Raw genomic sequence first — 27,659 nt, 5'->3', positions numbered from 1 at the left:
ATACGGGGGTGGTGGGTGGTGGTGATGGTTGTCTCGGGGGGTGCGGTTAAAGGACGCACCAGTGGCAGCTAGTCAGGTGCTTCTGGTCCACACTTTGAATGTGGCTTTGACATGCAAACACCCGGCAGAGACTTTAACCATCAAGCCGGTCGTAATTATTTAGGTAAGTTTTCTGCATTTTGATGTATTTTTTAAAAATCTTCCTTTTCCGATGTGGATGTGATTCAATGATCTGTCATGTAGTGTGGGATGATGTTGCTCAACCTTCTTCTTGATGAAAAAGTGCTTTGTTGGTCATGACTCATCACAATGTGGACATGGATGAAATTTGCTGAGTCACTCCAGAGTGTTGAAATTACACTTTTCACCCATGTCACAAATGCAGAAGCATGCTCGTTATTTTTAACATATTTCATAACATCAGGGTCATCTGTTGAGTGACAGGGCTACTATCAAATATTGGGGCGCTCAATTTGTTTCCATCCTAGGCCCCAATTTATGCAAAATCTCTTATAAAGCAAAATAGTCTTCGAAAACACTTTTAGGAACTGCATATGCAAAATAAAATTTCACATCATGCTATTAATGAACTGAGGAGGAAAGTCATTTAATAATCAAGATTGCACAAAATTATCAACAAAATACATTTGAATAGTAAAAACGTTAAGTTTAAAGTGGCCAAAATCAATTTCTTTTCTGGCACAAGGTGGTTATCATGTGTATGTATTCTGTAAATTCAACCGACTCACTTTCTTGCATGCAACATACTTTAAGTTAAGAGTTCCAATTAGAATACGACTATTATCACGTTAAGGCAAACTATAAATACACATATCCGGTGCCAACTTTAAATTGATAGTACACTTTATCCACACATCTTGCAACCAGACAGAACATTTCAGCCTCCTCTATTTCATTTTGTAGACTCCGCATGCACTCCTTGTAGAAAATGATATTACTTTTGTTTTGTAACTCTACTAGTTGTGTTTTAGGTACTACCATAACTAATATACTTCTTGTTTTTTCAATGTGGTCAGTCTGTAGTTGGTTGATGTCTGTCTTACTAGGGTGGACGCAATTGCCTGTATTGTCGGGGCACAGTGCTTTTGGCATAGATAACAGTGCATCCCTTCCTTCAGTATGTTGGAGCCACGTAAATTGTTTTAGCCACTGCTTGCCAAAGTCACAGGCTCTGTGATTTTGAGAAGATCTCGGAAGAGGCATAAAAAAAAAAAATGTTTCAATCGTATATACATTGGCTTTGCGTTGTTATGCTCCTAAATCCAAGCAGATTTAAGTACCCTCACTGACTCGTCCTGTCCTGTATTTTGGTCCTTGCTATCACTCGTCCCTCATTAACTACTTTCGGCCTCACACAAATTTCACCTCCCAGAATTATTGCATTTTAACTGCCTGTTGCGTTAATTTCTCGAAGACAGCTGGGATAGGCTCCAGCACCCCTGCGACCCTTGTGAGGAAAAGCGGTTCAGATAATGGATGGAAGGATGTTTCACCTGCGAGGGTGATTTTTAAAGCCGTTGGTTGATTTTTTTGATTGTCAGATCTGCAATGCTAAAAATCATAAACGTCGGAAACCTTTTTTTTTTTCTATAAACATGATGTGTTTGGATGCAATAACAATGGAAATATATACCAAATGGGAAAAAAAAATCATGATTTGATCTGATTCTTCTTTGGCTGTTACTTATGTTCTACTACTTACGTAGAAACGATCATGCCTCAATAGTAGCGTATCGCTGAAATATCTGCGATTGGCCGGCAACCATTTCTGAGTGAACCTCGCCTACTGCCCACGGACTGCTGGGATACCGCCCCAGCACGCCGCGACCCTCGTGAGAAGATGCCACTCGGATAATGGATGGGTGAATTTATGCCTTCACTACGCCATTGTGCCCCCCCCCCCCGTCCCCAATATGGTACTTGCTACGAAACAAATGTAACTTAAAAAATCCTAAAGGAAGAAGAAATACCAAGCTGCAGGCTGTGAGAGGTGATCTACAAGCCAACATTCCATCGTAATCATCCTCCGGCCAATTACGACAGAACATTGGAACATTGGCTAGTAATTATGTTCAAGTTTTAATTTTTATCCTAAAATTGGCTTACTTTAACTTCAATCCCGTGGTGCATTTTAGACAAATCATAACAAATGTGGCAAGCGTGTTCCCTGAGTAAGTAACTCTCCTTTAGTTTTATTAATTCCCGACATAATTCATCAAGTACATTTGTCAAGAATATTTTATTTAATAACTTCTGTAACTTCAAGTGTGTCCGTGTTGATGCAAACTGCTTCACACGAACAACACGGCGTTGTTTTACTTACAAGGCTCTTAATTTCAAAATTTATTTTATTTATTTATTTATTTTTTATTAAATTTAATGCTGGGAAAGAAAACTTGCTGGAAAAAAATAGCTTCAAAGACTGTTTGGTACCAGGAGAAATAAAGCAAATCCCAGAAGGGAAAAAACAAAACTTTGTTTGAATAATTCTATTCATCCAACCATCTTCTTTATCGCTTGTCCTCACCGGGGTCACGGGTGCGCTATAGCCTGTCTGAGTTGACTGTGAGTGACAATGTGATCCCACCCCGGGACTGGTCGCCAGCCAATCGCTGGACAAACAATTCACACTCATGAAACTCGTGAATGAACCTGACATGGCTGGTTTTGCAATGTCTGAGGACTCCGACACTAGGGGAAATCTAAAAAAAAAAAAAAATGGCTGCCACGATGGCCGAGTGGTCTAAGGCGCCGCGTTCAGGACCCAGTCTCCCCAGGAGGCCTGGGTTAGAATCTCGAATTTCCCCATTGTGGGACTAATAAAGGCAATATTATAAAGGCAATATTAAAATCGACGTTTGTATGACAGTTGAGGATGTTAAACCGACTTTTAAACAAATACTAAAATGCTAGTTCAAAGCGTCATTTAGGCTTTTTTAAAATCCGTATTATCAAATTCTCCAGGAAAGCAGCACCTAAATCTGTCGGATGTGGCGCTGTTACGCAATTGTTGAATTTGCCGGAACGTGTCGCAACGACTGGCGGGTGCAGCCGGTTTTTGTAGAGAGTAGAAAGGAGCCGTTCAGACTTGCACGCCCGTACTGCCAAAAGCAGACAATTGCTCCAAATGGCACAACCCTTTCCATTGATGAAGACTTCAAACAATCATTGTTTCTCACGTGGTGTGTTTTTTTTTCCCGTAAGATTTATTATCACAGTAATTAAAGTATCATGTAATAATATAAACAAAGAACAAGTCAATTCCTCACACTCCCCGGGAAGTTTCAATGGGTGTTGGTCAGAATAATTAAGGGAAATTAAAAAAAAAAAAAAAAAAAAAGAACTGAACATTTCAGCACTGATGTAACACGAGTCTATTTTAAATTAGAGGAACTTCAAATTATACACACGAAAGGATCATCTTTTTCAAGACGAGGTTATGAAAGGTCTCAGAAGTATCATTCGGGTTTCTTGACAAATGAAACTTGAAAAGATGCACTTTAGATCAGCCTCACTCCGAACGCGTCTGAAAGTGTCTGAAGCGCTGGAACAGAAAAAGTGTTCCTGTATTGAGTTTTGAGGCACCAATTACAATATACTTTATATATATATATTTATTTATTTATTTTTTCCTTTTTTTTTAATGAAACCACAAAAACATGGTGCGATTGTCAAGGAAGAATCAAATCACCACAATGAGAGGAAACAGCCAATTACTGATTGCACATATGCATTTTGGCAAAGGAGACTCCCCACGCTTTGCTTTCTTGCCACAGGTGCCTATGAAATTTCTATTTAGATTGTAGTGTTTCATTCTTTTTTTTTTAGTTAAAAGAGTGCTAAGACCACCGTCATTCCCTCTTCTCGTGTGTCTGTTCCATGTTGCAAACCTTCTTTTACGGTTGTTGCATTGTGTCTTTTTTTCCATGTCCGCTGTCAGTACCACATGACAAATCTCTTCAGATTTTAAATTTGCCTTAAGTTCATTCAAGTTTCTAAATTGTCCGTAGGGGTGAAAGTGATTGTGAATGGTTGTTTGTAATATTGTCACACTTGAATATTTAAAAAAAAATTATTATTCTATTGATTATTAACCGAAAAATTAGATCCAATTTATTTTGCATAAAATTTGTCCAAGGATGCAAATTTTGGTGCAAATGGTTTGATGAGATGTTCCCTGCAATTGGCTGGCCAAAGGTGTATTGTCTTGTTCTTTTCTTGTCACGTTCATCTTGGTGAAGCCGGCTGCTTTCCTTGTGCGATGTGTTGACCGTATCAAACAAAAAAAGCATGCTTTTCTCTGCTCGCTGAACAGAAGTCTCACGGGGAGCGCTGACGATGCAGTTTTGTGCATTTTTAGAGCCATTTTTTAAAAATAGCAAACGTTGCATTCAAAGTGTGAAGATTTTTCATTATTTTGATTCTATTGATTTGTATCATATTTTTATGCAACGATTGGAACGTTACTTAGAAAAAAAATAAGCTCTTGCGTGAATGACGTTTATGATGTGTGTGTAAATGGTGTGAATGAATGACTGAGACTTTGCTCAGCCGTCATAAATAAAGGGAGTGTCTCAGATAGCATACCATCGTATTTTTATGTTGCCTCCTCACATGGCTCGCCAGTGGCGTGCTTCAGTAGACATGTTTGCATTTCTATTTTTTTCACGCTGCAGATAAGCAAGATTAATAGAACGCAAACAAACTCGCCGGCTTAATAGCTGACAATAAGATGTGGGCCGTGATTTAATTGTGTTATTGTGACAGATTTTGAGGGAAGCCAACCTTTGATTTTGCTTTATCAGGGAGCATAACAACTTGTTGATTTAGTGAAGGTCATCGTTTTTATTTATTTATTTTTTATTTTTTTTTTAAATTAGATGTAATTATTAACAGCAAAGGCCAGGCATGTATCCAATTCTTGTCTTCTTTTAACCGCAATTTACATTGAGAAGCTTGTTTTCTTGGAAAATTACTTCATTAGATTTCTAGTGCTAAATTATTCAATTAATAAAATATTCAAAAATGAACAAGTTTTTAATAAAAAAAAAAAAATCACACTTTGAAGCTTTCTTTGTCTTTTAGGGATATGCAATATCAATATGAACCATGCGCAAAAGTAACAAATTGAACAGTATGTAAAAACAATAATAATGTCATTTGTTATATTGTTCTCTCCATCTGAGGAGAGTCTCTTTAAATACTATCGGAAGCTGCGATTGCATAGCACTTAGTCTTTTTTCATACTGCACTGATGCCATCATGCTGTTTCACGTTTGACGTACTACCAAAAGCATATCACTAACCACAGGCTGAGCATCACTATATTTGGGCGCAAACCTGTAGCTAAAGTTCATGGCATTTTCACTTCCCGTCCTCTACCCAAAAATCTGAATACACACTGTACCTATTGACACGAAGCGTATCCGGTGAAGAAACATAAAGAAAAAAAAATGCAGATAAAATTCAATGCTTGAACTTTTTTATATCAATGGAGACTCAGGATCAACTATGTCTGCGTCGTTAGTGGAGGCTTGGACTTGGAGTTCCTACCGACCCCTTCCAAGTGGAACTCCCGACTGACTACCAAAAAAAAAGGTGACTGCAAGGAAAGTCAAGTTGTTAGAAACCAAATATTGGAGGCAGCGGTAGAGGGTGTTTTTTATTACATGCCCCCAACGCACCTGACAATTTGGTGACAGAAAGTAGACTAGTTGAAAGCAGGTCTAAGTTGTGGCGCAGGCAGTGTAATACGATTTAGGTGGGTTTGATTCAAGCTCAGGCAGACTCTGTTGATTTGTGTGGTTGAAAGAAAGAAAATTCCACCCATAATTACACTGCACTTTGCGCATGAATTGTGGTGGGCACAAAAATAATGCCCCAAGTGTTTGCATTTGCCAAAGAAGCAGCTGAGAGTGAAGATAAACACTTAGATTCATTATATACTGTGGTGGATGTCGTTTAATGACGGTCCTGACATACAGTGGATAGAAAAAGTCTCCACTCCACTCTTACACTCCTGTTCGAAGGCCAGATGTTTGTGATATAAAAGACGAGACCAAGATAAATCATTTGAAAAATTCTTCCATCATTAATGCGACTTTTACAGTGTTATAAGTTACGTTAAATGTGGAAAAACTATTGAATTGTTCCTTTTTTATTTATTCATCTGGGTCATCGTGGGTGTGGTAGCCATCGGGAATTTTCAGAAAAATGTGTGAATTTTCCCAGGCCATCACGCCGCTCCCCCCACCACCCATCGCGAACTCCGTTTTGGCTCATGATGGACCGTTGATGAGTACGTTTCTGCGCATGGCGGCCGCTCCACACATTGTCCCCCCCCCCCATCAATGAATATTCCACGTATTTATTGCCTTAAAGCCTTTTTTTATGCTGTAACCAAGGTAAACGTGTTCTGACTTACTTAGAAATTTGTTTTTTGTTGATGCCATAGGAATGAAACCCAGGCTCCCTGGAGAGACTTTTCTTAATGTCTGTTTTGAGCTTGGCTTGTTTCCACCAAGCTGTACCATTCACAAGAATCTGAATTATCTTTATTGCCAAACTATTTAAAAACACACAAGGAATTTACCTCCGGTAGTATGAGCCAAATTACTAAGAAGCAACTATAACAAATGCAGCATTTAGAACATGACACCAGAGGGTCTTTGAGTTATTTAAGACCACCTTTAATACTGTAGTAATTAACAATGACAGCTGTGAAAATGACGCATAGAGGCGTCAAGCGTTTATTTTGGTTTTATTTTATTATGTTCTTATTGTAAATGTGTTAGGAAGGCCTGCGATTGCCATGTGATCAGAGTGTCTCTTAAATCACACCCAAATTGAAACGGATTCTCCAGACATCCCGTTACCAACCCTAAACATAATAAGTGGTTTCAAAAATGTCTGGATGGGTGTAGTCACTAAGGAACAGTTAGTCACAAAAGTCTAATGGGGCTTGTCAGTCCTTTGTTAATTAACTACAACAAACTAACTACTAAAAGTTGTATTTTTGCTTCAGGGACAGTACAACACACGGTATAACAACATGAAAATATAAAGTGAAGTATTTATTTGCCAGTGCACTTTAGCATATTTTCAACAGAGACAGTGATAGTAACCTTTGTTCCACTTTCTTATTTGGAAAGTTTTGGGATTGCAATAATTCACAGTCAGGCATCTGGTCAAAACTCCGGGACTGATGCGGATTTTTTGTGCCCACGGCATCGCTGATGCTTGTGTTGCAAAGGATGGATGGCATCCGTTGTTTTTTGGTATTTACCCTGGTGAGGGTCTTGGTTGAGCTGGCGCCTTTCCCAGCAGACATATAGCTACATATGCAATATGTTTTGACATTTCTAGTTAAGATACAGGGCTATATTTATGCTGACAGGCGCACGTGCACGCTACGTAAAAACTTGTGCATCTTCATTTTTGTCCTGGGCAAGTCTAGTTTACTGCGTTTGGAAATTTGGCAGACCACATTCTGCTCTGCAGGGCATTCCAGCAGGGCGTTTTCTATTGTACACCCCTGGCGCACCTGACAATTTGGAGACGGAAAGTAAACTAGACTTTAGACCAGGTAAAAGCTGGTCTAAGTTGGGGCTCTGTTGGTGTAATGCAACTTTGTTGGGTTTAATCAAAGTTCCGGCAGACAGATTATGCGCTACGCTGACATAATAAAATGTATTCACTGTGGCTAATTTGCACCACGCGATAATACAAGAATTGACCTGATTGGCTCTTGTGTTGTACTTGTTAGTTGAACAGGTTTGTGCAGAACCGAGAAGGTTTTTGTCAAATCAGAAGTAAGTCCGTTATGTTTGGACTGACCTCCGCCTTGAATTTTTGTGCGTTCCAGCTCGCACGCTTTGTTAACGAGATTCACGTCATCTGTCGTCGTGTTATTGTCCAAAGGCAGCCCCCTCGCATCTTTTCCTCAGCATTTCGAGGAACAAGGCGCGTGCCTTCCCGTATTCCACCTCCGGCCCGTTCCTGCCACGTTGCCTCCTCCTCGCTGCTTCACATCATGAGAGATTGCAGCACTTTGATTGATTAGACTCAGATCTAAATTGACCTGATTTGAACTTGTGTGGCCTCAACTCAACTATACATTGTGTATGCAGTACACACGTGTGTGTGTGTGTGTGTATACACGGTGCTCAGGGCCATGCGGCTTGGTGACTGTGTGTGTGTGTGTCTATGTGTGACCTTGAGGACGTGCACCACTCCTTCCCCTTATCCACCGAAGGAAGCATTTGTGACTCAAGGGACTCATCAACCATTAACTCATAACTATTTAAAGGAATTGGGGGAAAGTTCATGTCCTCAGATTATTGTGAAAATTGCCGTTTCCCTGCGTGCAGCTAATGGAGCTAACGCACATGCACACACTTAGAGTACATATCAATTCTGTGGATGTGTCCAGGTACTCCTGGCAAATTTGTTTCAGACCATTTCAACCCAAAAAAAAAAAAAATTTTGGGAAAATAACAGATTGTAATCATCTGGACACATTTTTTTATTTAATTGTAGTCGAGCAGGCATGAACCTGTACAGAAGTGAAATTTAGCAACATGAACCGCAATTCCTTAATCAAAGCTGCCATGCACTTCAATTAAAAAAAAAAATAAATAAATAAACGGCGTGAGGGAGGTTGGTGCCTCTAATGGCGCCACGTGTAGAGCTAGAGCAGACATGGCATCTGTAAAGCTGACGCTTACAGTGTAGAGTTTACTATAAATAAGAAAGTGCTTCTCTGAGAAGGAAAATATATATAAATCTTTGTAACAGGCTCTGGAGTTATTTATAATCCACGTAGAACCCCCAAAAAATGACATGTACAGTATTGTCGACACACACTACACGCCCGTGCATGCACTAACGTCCTTATGTGGCCTCATATGTCTTTGTTTGCATTAAAGAGGTGAACTTCAGTTACCCGGCCGTCCTGAGGGCACACCTCACGGTCGAGTCACGTGTGTGTAGGAGTGCGTGGATGTGTGTTTCAACCTGGCAAGCTCAACCTTTCCCATGACAATAGAGATTCCTTTCTTGTTCACGAGACAATAGATTGAAGCGATTAAAAAAAAAATAAAAATACTCCAGCTTCTCTTGCACACTGTAACTCCCTTGTTGTTGTGGATTCAGGTTGTTAAACTCACACGTTCAACTTTGCCCCCTCTGCGTCAAATTAAAAAAAGTGCAAGTGAATGATTGACAGCGGCAGACCAATGAGACTGACAGATAGTCAGTCTGCCTCTTTTGGTTTCCTCAAAAAGAATGCTTTATTCATGATCATTTTTTTCTCTAACTCCCGCAAAGTACACCGAATGTGGACGTGGCTTTTAATGTTAAAATTCACAAATATAAGACAGGTGTCTACATCTGGATTTGATACGCAGACATTATTTGTAATGCAATCCAAATGTTTTGGGACATTTGACTGAAAGGTGGATTTTTGTCGTCCACGTGACATTATTCAAAATGTTTGAAAGTCCAAGCTAAGTTTCACATTTGGAAGATTTCCATACTAGCTAGAGGGGTAACCAACGTGAAAACTGAATCGCTGTCTGTCATAAAAAAGCAATTATAAAAAATAGAAAATCAATTGGAGACATTGCACAAACATTAGCGAATGCCAGTCCAACCATTTACAATGTCCTGAAGAAGAAAATAAGCCATTGGTGTACTCAGTAACCGATGTCAACTGGGTAGACCAAGGAAAAGAACAGCTACTGACGGCAAACGATTTTAGTCATAAAGAAGTTGGAGTTTACAGTAGGATTATTGCGCAGAAGGATTATTTTAATAATTGAATAATCTGTTGATTCTTTTGGCGATTATTTCATTTTTAATTTTCATCCCTATATACAAAGACAGGAAATTATTTTTTACATTAACAGTGCGGAAATGTACAAACAAACATGATTGAGTAATTGGTTTGGTCCAAAAATAGTTGAAAAATATTGATCATTGTTTTCCAAAGCTAAAGCAGAAAAGCTGATTTGTGCAAATTTTTATTTGGATTCAATTTGTTTGCTTTATTGGAGAACTACGGAAATCTGATTCAAATTTCAATCCAATTTACTGGTGAGATGCTGAACATCCGATGATTTGCACAATTTTAAATGAAGCAAGGTCGCTTATTATAAAAAATAATTAATTTGATAATCAATAGGTTGTCGATTGATTGCTGCACCTCTCGTGTGGTGTTACCCTTCACCATATTGACCGATTTGGTTTAACTGAGATAAAGCACTTATTTTCACATTATCTGTCAAAAAAAACAAACAAAAAAAACATATTGTTATTATTTCTGTGGAAAGTCCGAAGCATGTTTGAGTTCAGGAGAAATAGAGCAAATCCTGGAAGGAACATAAAATCAAAATTGTTTCTGAATAATGAATAATGTCGTTTTAAAGTTAAAAAAAAAATAAAAGAAAAATATTATTTTTCAGGCCACATCGCTCGGCCTTAATAGAAATATATTTTAAAGAACTCAAACTATGTGGGTGACTGCATGGCAGGAGAGAAGTGCAACCAGAGAGTCAGCGTCAGGTCGCCTGTCAGACCGAAGCGACAGGAAGTCATCTGCATCTTATGTCTGACAACCCCCCTCGCCATCGCCACTCACACACACACGCTCACACCCACACATGCACTTTTAACATATTCATTTTATGTTTTTTTTATTTTATTTAACCAGTGCACATGCGATGAAGCTGCACGGTTAACATGCACACTGCTTACATTATAGATTCGTAATCATAAAGTCATGGCCCGAGCACATGATGCTGAGCTGTCTGAACTTCTGCTGAGCCCAGACTGTGTCAGAGAGAGAATTTGTGTGCGTGTGTATGTGTGTGTGTGTGTGTGTTTGTAGTTCCCTTTCTATTGGTCATCACTTCCTGAGGAAAGGCATGACCGCTGTACACACACACTCACACGCACACTTGCGAACATCTTCACTGTCAGTTGTTGGCAAGTGAGCTCATGGTTAACACTCGCTGAACTGATAAGGACCAAGCAGGGTGAGTGGAACATCGTGTGTGTGTCATTAATGTCAATTTAGTATTTGAGCTACTAGTCATTACAGTTAATCCTTTAATCAGACGGCTTAGAGTGCCTTGTTGTGATTTCATGTTACGTTTTTCAATTTCCTTGTTGACATGATATTCAGATCACCTGCCAAAGTGTTTCATTTAAAGAATCTACAAAATGTAGCATAGTGTTTGACTTTTCGTGTTGCAACACTGCTTATCTCGAGTCTTATTTTATTTATTTTAAGTCGACAGAAATGATTCTGTTCTTTTCTTTTTATTTCATGCCATATCTTTTTCATTATTTTTGATGTTGATGATTAAACACGCAGCGGGGTAAACTGACCCACGGAACAAACATAACTGTGGAAAAGAATAATTAAGTGCAGTGGCAAGTGGTTATCAAGTTACAAGAAAAAAAAGGTTGCAGTCAAAAAATGTGTGAATATTTGTTTGTCTGTAAGTGTCCTGTGATTGACAGGTGACCAGTCAACGGTGAATGACACCGCTCTCCCAAAATGACTTATGAAAGCTTACGCAATATGGATTTTATAGCTAAGACATTTCAAAGAAAAAAAATACACCTGTTGTTGAAACTAACCCTTAATTCAGAAATATTACTATCGTTTATTGTTATTATAATATTATTATTATTATGAAAACCTAATGTGCCCCCCCAAAATTTTTTATTTCTAACTATACTTTTTATAACTTTACATATTTTTTACAACTATTTTAATCAGTGTTACTGTTTCGATTTTGCAACAATGAACAGCAACCAATGTAAACAACTTACCACATCCCGATCATTCATGAATGTCACTGCCTAATTAAAAGCCCTGTAAATGTTAATAATAATAATCACATCAATGGTTGCGATTACTATTATTATTACTGTGCTCCGTGACAATTCTGAAGTTGACACCATCAGTGTGTTTACAAAGTTGCGCTCTCCTTTTCTGCGCTTTTTCGAAAGCAGCGTGTCCTCCCACTCGTCCCGACCTCCAATCGCCCCTTTTCGGAACATGACGACAATCAGAATCATAAAGGGATCAGACAGCGAGGGCGCACTCAGCGGTCACGTCAGTGGTAGTTTCCAAGCCACGCGTCCTGAAACCCGTCGCAGTAAATTCAATACCAACGGAGCGAGTGGGTGCCAGAAAGGCCAGACTTGTCGCGCTGAGGTTTGATCATGCAAGAGTAGATTTGGACGGGGCTAGGGGGACCCCATTAGGCTAGGCTGCCTAAAGTTGTCAACAATCATTTATTGTTTTCATTCTCATGCCCCAAGACGAGATGTCGTCGACGAACCATCATGAGCCAAAACGTAGTCGGTGACGGGTTGCGCTGAAACTGAATCATTGACAGGGGACGGTTGCTTACGGCCGTGTCGGCTAGGACCGGCCTTGAAATACACCGGCCAGTTGGGAAAATTTCCACATCTTCTTGAAAATCCCCGTTGCCACCCCACCCCTGGTTACACCCTGAGAAGATTTTGCTTCTGAATCTGAGAGATGTGGCTTTTATCCAGTGATTGCAGCACTCAACCTAAAAATCGCAAAAATGTGGCTTTTGGCAGTTGTGTCATGCTGGACTGACCATGCAAAAATTAAAATGCTGAGTCATTTTGAAGGCGATGACTGACACAGACAATACACGCAGAAGCGTCTTAGTCACTGTCACTGCAAACCACATGCGGCGGTAAATGGCATTTTTTTAGGAAGTGGCACATCTTGCTACACTTTCCCCTCACACGCACATATTCATTGGAAGAGCCTTTTGCTACCTATTTCAGATCTCCGAACATTTTTTTTCTTCACAGACGTGACAAGTAAATATAAAATGCTGTTTCTGAATGATGTTTTTATTTATTAAGGAAAAAAATGTCAACTGTGTATCTGCATGAACTGCTTGTTTAATCTCATTCTACAGTATTTCATTTGGAATCCTGTCCAGAGTTTGACTTGGCCACACCTAAACTTTCATTTTCATATTTTTTTTAAAAAAGTTATTTTTAAACATAAGAAGCGCCTTGTATGTTTCAGTTTGATCTCCTCGTGCTTAACCCAAGAGCTCTGAAATTCAGGGCATGAACTAGCCATGTCCTGGTAAGCAGCAGAATTAATTGTTTAGTGAAGCACAGCAAGTCGTCCAGGGCTTGAAGTAGCAGAGCAGCCTCAGACAATCATACTGTCACCGCCATGTTTTTTTTTTTTTTTTAATCAAATACTATTATTATCACTATTTCAGTGATCTCTTAATCACACTCAGCTTTCCAAAAACTGTAGTTCATCACAGTTTAACGTTTTCAAATTAAATCAAGTCCTCTTTCAGAAAATGTATTTTGTATTTACTTGGGGTTGTCTCAAAAAAGTGTTCAGGCAAAAAAAAAATCTGGAAGTAAGTTTCATGCACTTTTTGAGCTAACAACAGCTAACTGTTTTCTACTAAATACTTTTGTGATGTTCTGTGATTTGACACCTTTACATGTAATAGAGTGTAATAAGGGAAATTGTGCAAAGGAATTAATTTGATTGGCAGTTACGCAGCTCTCCTCTTTGTAGAGCCAAGCAATGATTTTGATGATTAGAATTAGAAATCCCTTTATTGTCATTGTACTCAAGTGTGCAACGAGATTAGAAGTGAGGCGATAAGGGCAGCGTTGAATGCTGCAAGACCGGTTCTTCATTTTTTTTTTTTTTTGTATACATCTGGCTTCAGTGTTGACTTATCTCATGCGTGTTTTTATATTGTCCCTTCTCCATGGTTGAATGTATGTGTGGGAGGCGTTTACGCCCTTTCTTAATGCATGGCTTACACATAGACACAGGCGAGTGTCCACACCTCGATTCACACACACAGGGAATTTATCGACGGCAAAAATCAGACCCATTAAGTGCCTAATTTATTTCCTGGAATGATGTGATTTGTGTTGTTCACATTGAAATAAAATTCAGACCAGATCAGGTCTTTGGTTGAGGGATAGAGACCAGAAATCCAGAAACATGGAGCAATCCTGATTTGGACAATTAGCAAGACAAACTGGTATGAAACAAAACACCTGTTGTCGTTTTTTTAACCTGTCATTTTAAACAAGATCGGTGCTGCTTTTTGCGAGTGACAGGTTTATTTTTCAAAATTCATATATATTTTGACCTCCTAATCCAGACTCACAATTAAGGCTGGACGATTTTGAAAACTAATCTGTATGTGTTTTTTTTCCCCCCTTAATATTTTGCTATGCGATTTTATTTTCAAGGTCCCGTTTCTGTATTTTTGAACAAACCTAATCAATTAATAAACAATATGAGATTTATGTTTTGATCTCATAAATTAGGCTTATGATAAAATAGAGGAAAATTAATCATGAAATAATATTTATATTGTATACTAAAGTTTATTTATATAGTTCAATTACACAGTTTTTAACTTACTCAGGCTGTCGCGAGCGAATTGCTGAATAATTATCAATTACTTGTATAATGGCCCCCATACTTTACCATTATTATTATTATTATTATATTATTTTAATAATATTATATTATAAGTCAATTGCAATTCAATTCATTGTTAAGCCTGACTCACAAAGCCACACCCCTTAAAGGCAAACATCCAACACACATTAATTCCACTTTATAAGACCAGTATATTTATTTAAAGTCTCTTTCTTTTATGTTTTTACAGTGATATTTTTCTTGAGTAAAATACAACAAGAAAATAGTGGCGTTTTTTTTTCAGGGTCTGGAACAGAAAAATTGCCTTTCACTTCATTCCAGTGGGGGGGACATTGGAATGAATTAAACTTGTAAGTCAAGGTATTGCTGAAGTTGTGGCAGTTGACTTGACTGTTGGCCATTTTGTTATGTGATGTAATGACTGAGACGACGTCCTCCTACATGCTGCCAGGTGCACTAGTTCTGACATGTGGCAAGCCAAGACGTGGCGCGACACACTCAAGCTCGGGAGTCACGCACGTGCTCCGACAAACACACAGACACACACACAAACGACAAAAACCGCGCTAATCATATTTCATCTTTTTTTACCGTCCTGACAGCGTGTTTGCTCACGCAGCTCGCAGACACGTTTGGTTCATTCGCTCCATCATGCTGTCACCGACTCGTGAACAGAAAGCTTGTTGTTTTGATTGCGACGTGATTAATGACATTCTCGGGCTCCAATGCCATTCCTTTACCTTCTTCCTCATCTCGAAGCTTCTTCTCCCTACCTATGAACCGTTTGCAAACTTCCAACGTGTCTATTTTCAGTCCGGATCTGGCTGACAGCTTCAAAATGGATAAATATCTAAGTTTCTGCAGCTATAAATAGTCGGCATTTTGTCCCAGAAGTCGCCTCTGAGGTGGTGGAAGCTCCAAGTCGCACACAAACACCAAGCTGCAACAATGCCACAGTGATGTGAATTCTAAGTAGTCCCAACCTTGTTGCCGCATTCCAAAGCAGTAAAAAGGAAACAATAAGGTAATTGCCAAAGGAGGATGTTTTTTTTTTCCAGCCCAGAGCTGTGAGATCCATTTTTATAGCGCTACTACCTCCGTCGTCTTATTTTAGTTGTTGCATAATTCAGCTCATTCATTGTTTTTTTGGGGATCCATTCAGGCACTTTGTTGTCATGTTTATCGGAAGTTTATTTTCAGACTGACGGTAGTAGGCGCTTATTGATTATTTATAACCTTCCGCCGCATTCTGATAGTTGATCCAAACACAAGAAAAGAACCCTGAGGACTATCAAATGTGTTTTTCCTCGTCAACAATCATAAATGAAGTCATCGATTGCTTTTGAAATGTTCCTCTTTATAAGGATCACTGCTGAGTTATAGACAGAAATAGAACCCGAGGTTTAGTATGTACATTTGGAAGACATTTCTGACATTATATTTCTTAAAAAGAATAACCTGTCTAGTATTTGTTTTGTTACAGTTAGCTTGTTCATTTGCATGTGCAGAGCTCTGAGCCGCAGGCTTGGCAACCTTTCATTTCTTTCTTTCCATTCCACTCAATAAGGTGTTCGACAATTCATTGTATTTTTTTTTTTTTTTTAGCTTGGGCAAAATTATGAGCAAGGTTTCCGAGGCTGCCACAATTAGCTTTCTCTGACATTCATCTCCTAAAACTTGAGCTCTCTTTTGGAAAAGAACGTGGCAGGCTCAAATGTATATAATTTACAAGATATACAGTATATTGTTTACCATAAATATAGTATTGTGGAAATTGAATGGAGTGAGGTTTCCAAAGATGGCCACGTTAGCTTTTCATGTCATTTGTATTTATGAACTATCGGTACTTGTGACAGGGTTCATTTTTCTGAAATAAATTTGTTTTAAGATGTTTTTTTGTTTTTTTTTGTCTCAACAGGATTGAGTTTTCTTGAATGATTTTGTCTTGAGTTAGTGTTTGTATATGAAGAGTTTTAGCTCTGGAGCTGCACACTTCTGTTAAACTGTTCAAATATTTCTCATCAGAAATCAGGTTTCTGGGCTTACTTTATTTCATTATATCAAGTTTGAGCTCTCAGCCCCATGGCTTCTACCGCTTTGCTCACATAGTGCCCACTATTGCTTCGATAGTGAACTCCAAACCAATTTGAAAAAGAAAATATCGGTTTTCTTACAGCGCCAACTGCCTTTAAGTTGAGTGTTGTTTATTTCCAAGCAGGCGTAATAATAACAACAGATGGAAAAATAGACAAAATGGGTGACATATTTCTCAGGTCACAGTCACAAACCAGATGCACACACACGTACACACTCACACGCAAGCACGCGATGCTGTTTGTGTGTTCTTTGCTTGGGCAATTTCTGAGTGAGCCACCCAAACATCAACAGGAGGAAGACGGGCACGTTATGAGCAGAGTTCGTCTTGTTCCGACGGTGTCCCAATCTAAGTGCCTGTTGACCAGATAACGGGCAGGCTGCAGGGATGAACCCGAGGACAGTAATTACATTGTAATTGCATGTATGCACATTCTTTTTTTTTTTTTTTTTTTTGTGTGAGACATAAAACATTGTTAGCATGACATGCATTTGAGTGTGTCCACATCTCCCAGGGGACACTTCCTTCTTATTTTCTTATCTCTAAACCGGTCGCCCCCTCTCCCCACATTCATTCTGTCTTGCGTGTTTTACATTCTTTTTTTGCTGTTTTTCTTTGACGCAAGGACACATGCGGTAAACACGGAAATGTTGTATCAGCGAACACGTCAACGATCCCGTTTCTCTCTCTCTCCGCAGCAGACATGGTGGACACCCAGCAGCTCCTCGCCTGGCCGGTGGGCTTCAGTCTGAGCGCCGCCGATCTGCCCGAGCTGGACGACAGCTCCCACTCGCTGGAGATGAAGCACCTGACCACGTTGGACTACACCTCCATCTCGTCCTCGTCCTCCTCCCTGTCGCCCTCGCTCATGTCCTCCATGTCGTCCGTCGGCGTGGCCTATGACCCCAGTCCGCCGCAGGGTGAGGACCACCTCACCAATCTGGACTACACCAGTATGCACAGCTACAGGACTCATGCAGACCTACACAGTAAGTTATAACTGATTCCTGATTAAGTTAAGGTCTTAAGTCCAACCAGCGTTTTTATTTCTGTGGTGCGTTTTTTTCCCCAAAAAAATATATGAAAAATGTTATTTAGGCTTCTCTCGCCAAAAGTTTGCCTGTAACCCTGATCAGGATAATCAGGACAAAACGGATGTCAAATCTATATCCAGTCGCCTGTTCTTTTGAGAGCAAGTATAACATCCAAATTTCTCACCGACAGATTCCATCAAGCTAGAGCCAGAGTCGCCTCCGCAACACGCTGACAGTCCGGCGTTCTCCAAGCTGCAGGACGACGCGTCGACAGCCGCGCTCAACATTGAGTGTCGCGTGTGTGGAGATAAAGCCTCTGGGTTTCACTATGGTGTCCACGCCTGTGAGGGATGTAAGGTAGGACAGACAGAATGAAGAAAACAATACCCCCCCCCAAAAAAAAAATAGATTTTTTTTTTTTTGATTGAAGAATCTTTTATTCATTTTCAATTATAGATTTTTTTTATACAGTATTCTCAAATGAAGTACCCCTCAAAGACTATTGATTTAATTAATTAATTTATGTTAATAACTTATTATTTAAATTGTATATATTGTTGTATTTAATTGCATTGTCGTTACCGTGGCGCAGCTAGTCCTGCACAATGTTTTGTGTTTCTATTTGTATTTGTTTTAATATGAAATAATTGGGTCCACATATTGTTTGTTGCTTTCCGAGGCATAGTGTAAGGAAGAGTCATTGTTCTTAAGTCTCGGGGGAAGGTGGAGGGGACTCACACAGTTGCGGAGGTCAGCCAACGAGGCAAACACTTGAATTGTTTTAATAGAGAAAACATTCTTTATTAAGGAGGGGTTTCGGCCCCGTTTCACTTCCTCCACCTTTAAATAACGCATGATTTAAAATTGTAAAAAAAAAATTAAAAAAATGCTCCCTGGAAGAATGAGAATGCTACTTGAATGTAACGTGTACCTCCAACAAGCATCATGATCAGTGGCGTATTTGCTAGACTTCTGAAAATTAAATTCCTCCCTCAAATAGCCACCACAATTTCCAATCAGTAAACGGGAAGTTGTTGTAATTTTCTCATAGTTTGCTAACTAAAACCGCAGCACCTACCAAAGAACATAAACGATCTCTGATGCCAAAACATAGAACAGAAAACCAACAAATTCTTTACTGGAAGTACAAAAAGGCATCCCGTTAAGACGCCACACAAATTTTGACCAATAAATGCCACGTTCAAATACAAGTCTCTATTTTACCGTTGGTCACGAGCCAGTCTATTTTGTGGTCATTCAAATAATTGTTTATTTCTTGCAGGGTTTCTTCAGACGCACCATCAGGTTAAAGCTGGTCTACGATCACTGTGACCTCCACTGTCGCATTCACAAGAAGTCCCGCAACAAATGTCAGTACTGTCGCTTTCAGAAGTGCCTGAACGTCGGCATGTCACACAATGGTGAGATGACATCATCATGAGTTAATAAAACTTAACGATAAGTTAATACTGACAAGATTTGAGTTGAACAACTCCCGTTAATTTCTAATCAAGTTATCTTTTATTCCTTTCTTAGCTTTGATTTAACTCGACTATAAAATCACGTAGCTTCCATTCCATTCCAGTTATCTTGAACCTTACTTGACGTTCATTCAAGTTGATTATATTTTTAGTAGGCTTCATTTCCTCTTAGGTATCTTATTTTACTCAGGCTTGATTCTAGTTCAAGACAACCCAAATTATTTTTTATTTCTGTTAGTTAGCTCACAATAGAATTTAGATTAAGATTAGATCACACTACTATTTCAGTTTGCTAGATGCTACAAGCTAAATGTAGCAGTAGCTTAGCTTCTTTTCCACTTAGGTATCTGATTTTACTCGGGCTTGATTCAAGTTCAAGACAACTCAAATTATTTTTATTCCTGTTAGTTAGCTCACAATTGAATGTAGATTAACATTAGAACCCCCAACTATTCCAGTTAGCTAGATGCTACGAGCTAAATTTAGCAATAGCTTCTTTTACCTTTAGCTTGGACCTTACTTAGCATTCATTCATGTTAACTACAACTTTATCTTCTATTTTAGTGAGCTAGGACTTTCCTCACAGTTACTATAATGAGTTGGACAATTCCAAGTAACTTTTTATTCATTATCTACCTAACCCTGATTCAATTTCAACACAACTCTGGTTACCCTCATTTTCAATTTGCTGGGACTGTGAATCTGATTGTGTTTGACTCTAAATAGCTTCAACTTTGCAAGTTAACCACGTAGGTTTATTTACAGTCATAGCTCCAGTTCGCTGCATTTGCTTGTCTTTTTTTTTTTTATATAACATATGACTGGCAAGTATCACTCATATCACGCCACATGCTGCTGTTTGCTCTGCGTGCATGTGCGTATTTATTTATTTTTTTTTAAATGTGTTCAATAATTGACACACAGGGTGCATAGACCTCCACTGATTTGCTTTGTCACCGTTGCGGGCTCGTTGCCAAGTTGTTTGGTTCATAAAAAAGAAGAGGGAAAAAAAAGGGCTGATTTATTTGTTTAAGGTGGGCTTTCCCCTCCCAGTCACACGCAACTGCTTGTACTTGAATGAAGGGATGATTAATGACATTTCATTGTCATACTAAATATGCATTAAGACCAGACTTTTGACTTCCATCCATTCATTTTCTATACATCTTTTGGGTGTGCTAGAAACTATCTGAGCTGAATTTTTTTTGGGGGGGGGGGTGAAAGAGCCAGGGTGCAACTAGCACTGGTTGCCACCTATGGAAACTATACAATCTTCAATAAAACGTATAATATTGGGGGAAAAAAATACAGACAGTCATAAATACATGCTCCAGACTCCACGTGGAAGCAATGTGTAGATAGAAAGTGTAAAAAAAAAAAAAAACTGACACTGGGATGTTTCATAAGTCGTTTACAGTATGTTTGCTGCCTGGATGTTTTCCACCATTTATTAATGTCAATTACGATAAGTGGTCCGGGCACATATCTGTTGCCTGCATGTGAAAAATTCTATGATGGTGTAAACATTGGCAGCGAAAAACAAAAAGTAGGTTGTGTGATTCATTAGCATCATTATTGAAGCATGCATTGTTAACTCTTGAAATCGTTTTGGTTCTTCCTTGTTATTATTCATAGATCAAATAATTGCCATTTTCAGCAATTTCCCATTCTCTAAATATGTTGAAAATTCACGTTGCAATTACCAATGTGAAATTTCAAAGTTATGTACTCACGATAAAAGAATCAAGTCCCATTGCAGTAAAACAGGTCAAAGTCCACCATTTTTGGAAATATTTTTGGCCGTTTTCTTTAAAAACACACTACTAATAGATTTAATAGATAGTTGCAAACACAATCAAACTTTAATCGTGAAGCTTTTTGCCCAACTTTGATGATCATTTCGAGAATTTACGACCAAGGACATCGTGGGCCTGTCCTCTGGAGCTTTTGGTTTTACTTCAGCTTACAATTCAAATTGCCGTGACTTGTATCTGTCTGTCAGGCTTCTAACATGTCTGTTTTTTTTTTCTTTGCTGGTGGCATTTCACAGCAATTCGTTTTGGCCGGATGCCCCAGGCGGAGAAGGAGAAACTGCTGGCGGAGTTCTCGATCGACATGGAGCACATTCACCCGGAGTCAGCCGACCTGAGGGCCTTGGCCAAGCATTTGTACGAGGCCTATCTCAAGTACTTCCCCCTCACCAAGGCCAAGGCCAGGGCCATCCTCTCTGGCAAGACCGGCGACAATGTGGTAAGCAGCACTCTCAGTGTTTGCTACTTTTCTTTTACAGAACCTCAAAGTCCAAAACAATCTCTGATATGATCTTAAAACAAAACAAAAAATCCCACCGAGATCAATTACATTGGGAACTACGAGTTCCAGTGTCCATAGATTCTTGGCTTTTAAAGTGCCATTTTAAGAAACTAAAGACTTCCATTCATGTCATTTCCAGCTCGTCATGAAATTGAAACACTAATGCTGGACACACACGTGCAAACACAGTGTTAATCCTCGATGCTGGTTGAATGGAAGTCGAGTGAGGTGCACTTATGGTTGGAAAATAACTAAGACGCTTTTCATTGAATGCATCAATAAGTCACATTGTAAATACATTATTCATATTCCATATGAAAGCCATGCTCATATTGTGTTTACTTTAGCACAGCATCAGTACAGATCTTTACATGTCACTTTTACGGAAAATAAGTCCACGTCTTGGCTGTTACTTTTTGTCGCGCTGTGTAACAAGAACCAAAGATCTTCGCAAGCTTCTTTTTTCATCTCTTCATCCTGACTTTAGTTGTCAATGTATGGAAGTAGGCACAAAATAGAAATTCTTGCACTAACACAGGAAAGATGGAAATCCTGACTATTGTGAAATCACATATAGACGCTTTTTGGGCTTGGTTGCAGAGAACCAGGCGTAGCAGAAGTATTATCTGTAGCGTGTCTGTGCAAAGTCGGTTCAAGGCTCATCAGTGAGCTTGTTATGACTGTTCATGACAGTGATAGCCGCCAAATGGCTCGGAATCATCTGTTTGTTGCAGGGAGTCTCGCTGTACTTATTCCCTAAAACCATCTGCAAACAAGTGTGTCAAACTCAAATGTGCGGGGAGCCAAAGCTCAAAGTGTGAATTTGATGAAAATAAATTGTGCTTTCAGTTAAATGTAGCCATCAAAACATTCAATTTTATTGCCTCTTGTGCTATTTTGACAGAGTTGAATTTTTTTTTCTTCATCTTTGCCACAATGGACTGTATGTGTTCATCAGTGAGGCGACTCCTATATGTGATGTTTTGTTGAATTTCATCCCAGAGAACAGCTACTCACACAGATATTTGCAACAAAATCTTTTTTTGGCACTTCATGTCACCCCATTAAATAAAATTGTGGCATGTTAGGTCAGTGGAGTCATTTCTAGTTGTGTTCAGCACAATGTTCTGCTACTTTTTGTGACAGTGAATCAAGCGTGTGTGTGCCTTGCACTGTGAATGCAATTAATGACACCCAATCTCTGGTTTTGGTGCGCAATATTGCAAGACTTAGTATTCGTACTAGTAGCAAATTTAAGAATCATGCATGTGCTAGACCTGAATGAATTTCTATGACCTTGTAATTGTTTTTGTGCCTTTGTAATATTACTTGGTCAAAAAACAGGAAAGGAGTTGAACAATGTTCATAAGTAGATAATAAATGTGTTATTACAATAAGAGTAGTGTTTGTTCACTTGTTAAAACAAATAGTGCTTGTTAACCTGGAGCCGCTCTGTCGCGTGACAGGTGGCACACCATCACAACAAAAGAGTGGGTGGGGAAGAAGTGTATGCTCCGCTCTGTCTCCGCCCATAGCGGCACTTTAGATGTAGTTCATGAGTAGCATCAAACAAAGGCAGTCAGCTGAGTTGCCTCTTGGATAAAACTTCAGCATTGATCTGCCACTAGTCTCAAGCAGCGCAAACACACATCTGTGTAAGTGACAGATACAAAGTCGGTGTCACGACAACAGCAGAGGCACCTTTTGTTCGCTCATGCCTGATATAAATGCTTGCCGGAATTTTGGCACATCGGTGTATTGAGTTCTTTTTGGGTTTACTGTACAAAGGCTCAGTGCCATTTGTGGTGGGGGGGATCTCCCAATGAATACCAAAGTGTATTAATGTCATCAGGTCAGCTGTAAATCTGCTTCTCATTCATTCATCTCTCCTGCCTCTCAGCCTTTTGTCATCCATGACATGAAGTCTCTCATGGAGGGAGAGCAGTTCATCAATTGCAGGCAGATGCCCATTCAAGAGCACCAACAGCAGACGCCCGCCCCTCCCGCCACCACTGGAGGTGAGTTGGCCACAAACCACCCCCACGTCGAAGGTTGCGTCTACCATAATAAAGTGACACAGAGGAAATACAGCAAAACAAATAAAGATAGACGCGAACGCACACAGATGATATTGAAAAACAACACTGCAGTATTCCTACAATGGAGGATGCAGGAATTTATTTGGAAACAAAAACAAAAAACCTCACAATGGCATTCGCAGGTGCTCTTCTGGGGTCGGAGTTCAGCTTCCTGGGAATGACGAGCGTCACGGACCACGGAACGACGAACGCCGTAGAGCTACGCTTCTTCCACAGCTGCCAGTCCCGCTCGGCCGAAGCCGTGAGGGAAGTGACGGAGTTTGCCAAAAGCATCCCGGGATTTGTCGACCTGGATCTCAATGATCAGGTGGGATGCAAACCTTCCTCTGGTTCGTATAGCTATATAAAGTGTACTGCTGTTTTTTGCTCTCTATTATGCTCCTGGAAATTACTGCTTCGGTCCATATTCCGATCTGTACATTCAGTATTTTATACGCGTTCTTAACTGCTTGTACTCTAAGAAGACCATTCATACGTGGCTACTTTTTTGGAACATAGTGCACGGGTCGTGGGTTCGATTCCGACTCCAGGCTTCCTGTGTGGAGTTTACATGTTCTCCCCGTGCCTTTGTGGGTTCCCTCCGGGTACTCCAGTTTCATCACACATTCCAAAAACATGCATGGCAGGTTGATTGGACACCCTAAATTGTCCCTAGGTATGAGTGTGAGCACAGATGGTTATTTTTCTATGTGTGCCCTGCGATTTGCTGGCAACCAGTTCAGGGTGGACTACGAAGACAGCTCCAGCACCCACGTGAGGAAAAGCGGAACAGATAATGGATGGGTGGATAATGTTACTGATTATTCTCACAGTCTTTCATATTCACATCGCAATATATGCTGTGGAAACTGCTGGTGTTTATTGGATTCTGTTCTATTCTGTTCTTCCCAGGTCACGTTGCTCAAGTACGGCGTGATAGAGGTCCTTATCATCATGATGGCTCCCCTTATGAACAAAGACGGCACCCTGATTTCTTACGGCCAAATCTTCATGACGCGAGAGTTCCTCAAGAGTCTCCGGAAGCCATTTTGCCACCTGCTGGAGCCCAAGTTCGAGTTCTCCGTCAAGTTCAACACATTAGAGCTGGACGACAGCGACATGGCGCTCTTCCTGGCCGTCATTATCCTCAGCGGAGGTGAGAGGTCTCCGGCTGTGTTAGTCAAGAAAGTTTTGAAGTCCTCTGAGGGCCATGCTGTTATGAAAAAAGTAAATTTAAGTTTCTTAAAAGCATTTTTGTGTTTGATATTTTGGGGATTTTTTTTTTTTTTTTTTTGGTAACTTTACCCTTGAGGTTTTTAGAATTGCATGGTGGGCCCGATCAAATACTCTTGCATGTTGTCTGTGGCCCTATGTAGCCTCTGTAGTCTCAAATATTTATAGAAGGAAAGAAATTCCCAGAATCAAACAGTGGAAATCTTTCGTCACATTTTTTGATAATTGTTTAGATTTTGTTCAGTTGATAGAAGTGAGGAAAGGTGGTAAAATGTCTAGTCACTGCATTATACAGTATATATTATTTAGGGGTGTGAAAAGTAATGCAATTAAGACAGCTGAGAGTCAACTGACCACAAAAATCACTATTTTCTTGAATAGTTGTTTGCCTTTGACATTTGTAAGGCAAATCCCAATGATTTTGGGTAAAGGATGTAGATTAGCGGCACGATAAAGGTCCGTCCTTGAACCCGATAAGAAGCCTAGTCCGACAGTGAAGTCGCTTATTAACTTAAATTGCTGTAGAGCTGGTCATGAAGATAAATGGATTATATGAAAATTAACCTGATAATTTGTTTTATATCGGCGGAAGTTATCCTCGCTTTTATGGGTCGGTGCCCTAATGGTTCATCCTAATTGCTGTTCATGCAAGTTTAGATAAAACAAAATGACTTTAAATTGAAAAAAAAAAAATTCCAGTTTAATTTTTTCCAGTTATTCATGGTAACCTCCACTGTACACAATAGAACTAAATTGCACAGTTAAAAAGGCCAATACACGCTAAAGAAAACAAAACTAAATAATTAAAATAAATAAATATTAAAAAAAAAAAAAAAAACAGCTCAAAATAATAAACGGAGCGTTAAAAAAAGCTATGCCGTGTCCGATTGCGATTGTGCCTATTGACAGTTATTCAAGATAACCACCACCATACACAATCGAAATAAACAAGACTTGAAATAAAAAAAATAAAAAGTGAACAGCATTTTTCGTCATGCACAATTAATTGTCTTTTATGTAACCCGAGGTTTTTCTTTAACAAAGACTGCAGTATTTAATTTTTCATGTCATATAACATCTACTTTTTCCTCCTTCCCTTCTTACATTGCATTAAACGTTGTCAAAATCCATAGAAAAAGCCCTACAAAGTTTCTCCTGCAGTACTACTAACTTTGATCTGGCCCTAATTATTGTTAATTTATGTAGAGCATATGTCTCGCAATATGTGCTTGTTTTTATATACATTACGGGGGTTCCCGGGGAGGAAGTATATATTTAGCTGACAATGTAGAACCTAAGCAGTGTCGCATTGTTGACTGATTTCCCTCCCACCCCATGACCACGTGTGTGTCACTCTGTGCTGTCGCCCAGATCGTCCAGGCCTGTTGAACGTCAAGCCTATTGAGCAGCTCCAGGAGACGGTGTTGCACTCCCTGGAGCTGCAGCTAAAAGTCAGCCACCCAGACTCCCTGCAGCTGTTCGCCAAATTGCTCCAGAAGATGACCGACCTGCGGCAGATCGTCACCGACCACGTGCACCTCATCCAGCTGCTCAAGAAGACCGAGGTGGACATGTTGCTACACCCGCTGCTGCAGGAGATCATGAAGGACTTGTATTAGAAAAGAGACGGCGACAGACGGGCGAGGTTGCGACAAGGGACAATTAAGAAAGAGACCAGGAGAAACGGGAAGGTCAAAAGTGTTTGCGCCTCGTCTAGACTGAGTACATCCCTCCCATGGTTTTGGCTTGCAAAACCGCAGCATGCGGCTCGGATTCCGACCCGAGAGGATTCTGATTGGCAGGCTGGACGGATTTGCGCCTGTGTGGGGGGACAAATGTAACTGTGAACGCCACGCAACGTGTTTGTCTGTGCGCTGCTTGTCTACGTGTTTTCACGCACACACACAAAGCACAAGAATGTCCATGATGTTCAGCAATGTCACGGGATCAAATACATAACTCAGCTGCTCGCCCCCCCCCCCCCCTCCCCTCAAGACAATCTGAAAGATGACATCTAGTCAGCTTCATCTGAACAATGAGACAATCAGATTGGTTCCCGTCGCATATTTTCAGTGTCAGGGAGCAATCGAGATGAATGTGTCACTACTGTGCCTTTGAGCTGCACAATAAAAGTATTAAGCATACAGTACAGTGGAACCTGCAATGTTGCTCTCATGTTAAAACCACAATTTTATCGCTGGGAAAATGTAAAAACATGTTTCATAATGACCGGTATTATCACACTCTACAGTATTGTGCGATATAAAAACCACACAGTAATAACAACAACATATTGAATACAAAGACTTAAACAGTATTTGCAACCAATTTCATACTTAAATTCTCCTTCTCGTGTGCGCCTTGGCTATTGGTGCTTAAACGTTTTTCACACTGCGACACACAAAGTAGGCATTCACAGCGCATTTTTCATTGTGGTGACATCAGATGCATGAAATAAGAGAAGGGTTTCAGAATGCTAACGGCAATCGACCAAACCAGTGGGAAAAGCCTCGCTGTTACTTCCTGGTTGGCTGATACGGCTGATATACTCTCTGCGTCGCGGCAAACTCCAAGAAAACCAAATGCAGAGTTAAAAGGCCTCACGAGGTTTGCACAAGATGACAGCTTGAATGCTTTTGTTTGACTGCTTTGATGTCAACTTTGGAGGTTCCACTGTACATTTGTAGAAAACCTATTCTTTTGTACTCCCGATTGGTTCTTATTATCTTTGTATGGATGCGATTTTTTGGTTGAAATTATTATTTAGTCACGTGTCAATGCAGAGTTCCAGCCGTGCCTTATCAATCGATCACTGTTGTCTTTCAGATAGAAACACAGATAAAGGGATCTGATTGGTCGTTGTAAATAAATCCAAATATTTTTTAACTTTTTCACATGCATCTC

General features: G+C 39.8%; 1 protein-coding gene across 1 annotated transcript; it reads left to right on the top strand.

Moving 5' to 3' along the window:
- The first annotated feature begins 98 nt into the window (after positions 1-98).
- Positions 99-27,646, top strand: pparg (peroxisome proliferator-activated receptor gamma). The gene is made up of 9 exons (XM_088310043.1): positions 99-163; positions 17,315-17,605; positions 17,841-18,007; positions 18,933-19,071; positions 21,182-21,381; positions 23,345-23,462; positions 23,666-23,850; positions 24,435-24,678; positions 26,127-27,646. Exons 1-9 carry the CDS (start codon positions 112-114, stop codon positions 26,372-26,374), a joined length of 1,644 nt encoding a protein of 547 aa, XP_088166169.1. The 5' UTR covers positions 99-111; the 3' UTR covers positions 26,375-27,646.
- The last annotated feature ends 13 nt before the right edge of the window (positions 27,647-27,659 follow it).

Source organism: Idiotropiscis lumnitzeri, chromosome 11 (assembly GCF_059441095.1).
Source record: "Idiotropiscis lumnitzeri isolate Australia: NSW breed Sydney's pygmy pipehorse chromosome 11, RoL_Ilum_1.0, whole genome shotgun sequence".
Lineage (NCBI taxonomy): Eukaryota > Metazoa > Chordata > Actinopteri > Syngnathiformes > Syngnathidae > Idiotropiscis > Idiotropiscis lumnitzeri.
Note: the sequence above shows the minus strand (reverse complement) of the source record. Positions and strands in the feature narration are given on the sequence as shown.

Bases quoted from the DNA above. Each gene is read 5' to 3' on its own strand.
- pparg (XM_088310043.1), top strand. From the start codon at position 112: ATGCAAACACCCGGCAGAGACTTTAACCATCAAGCCGGTCGTAATTAT. The intron at 18,008-18,932 runs GTAGGACAGACA...TATTTCTTGCAG, and splicing joins ACGCCTGTGAGGGATGTAAG to GGTTTCTTCAGACGCACCAT. The intron at 23,851-24,434 runs GTGGGATGCAAA...TGTTCTTCCCAG, and splicing joins ACCTGGATCTCAATGATCAG to GTCACGTTGCTCAAGTACGG.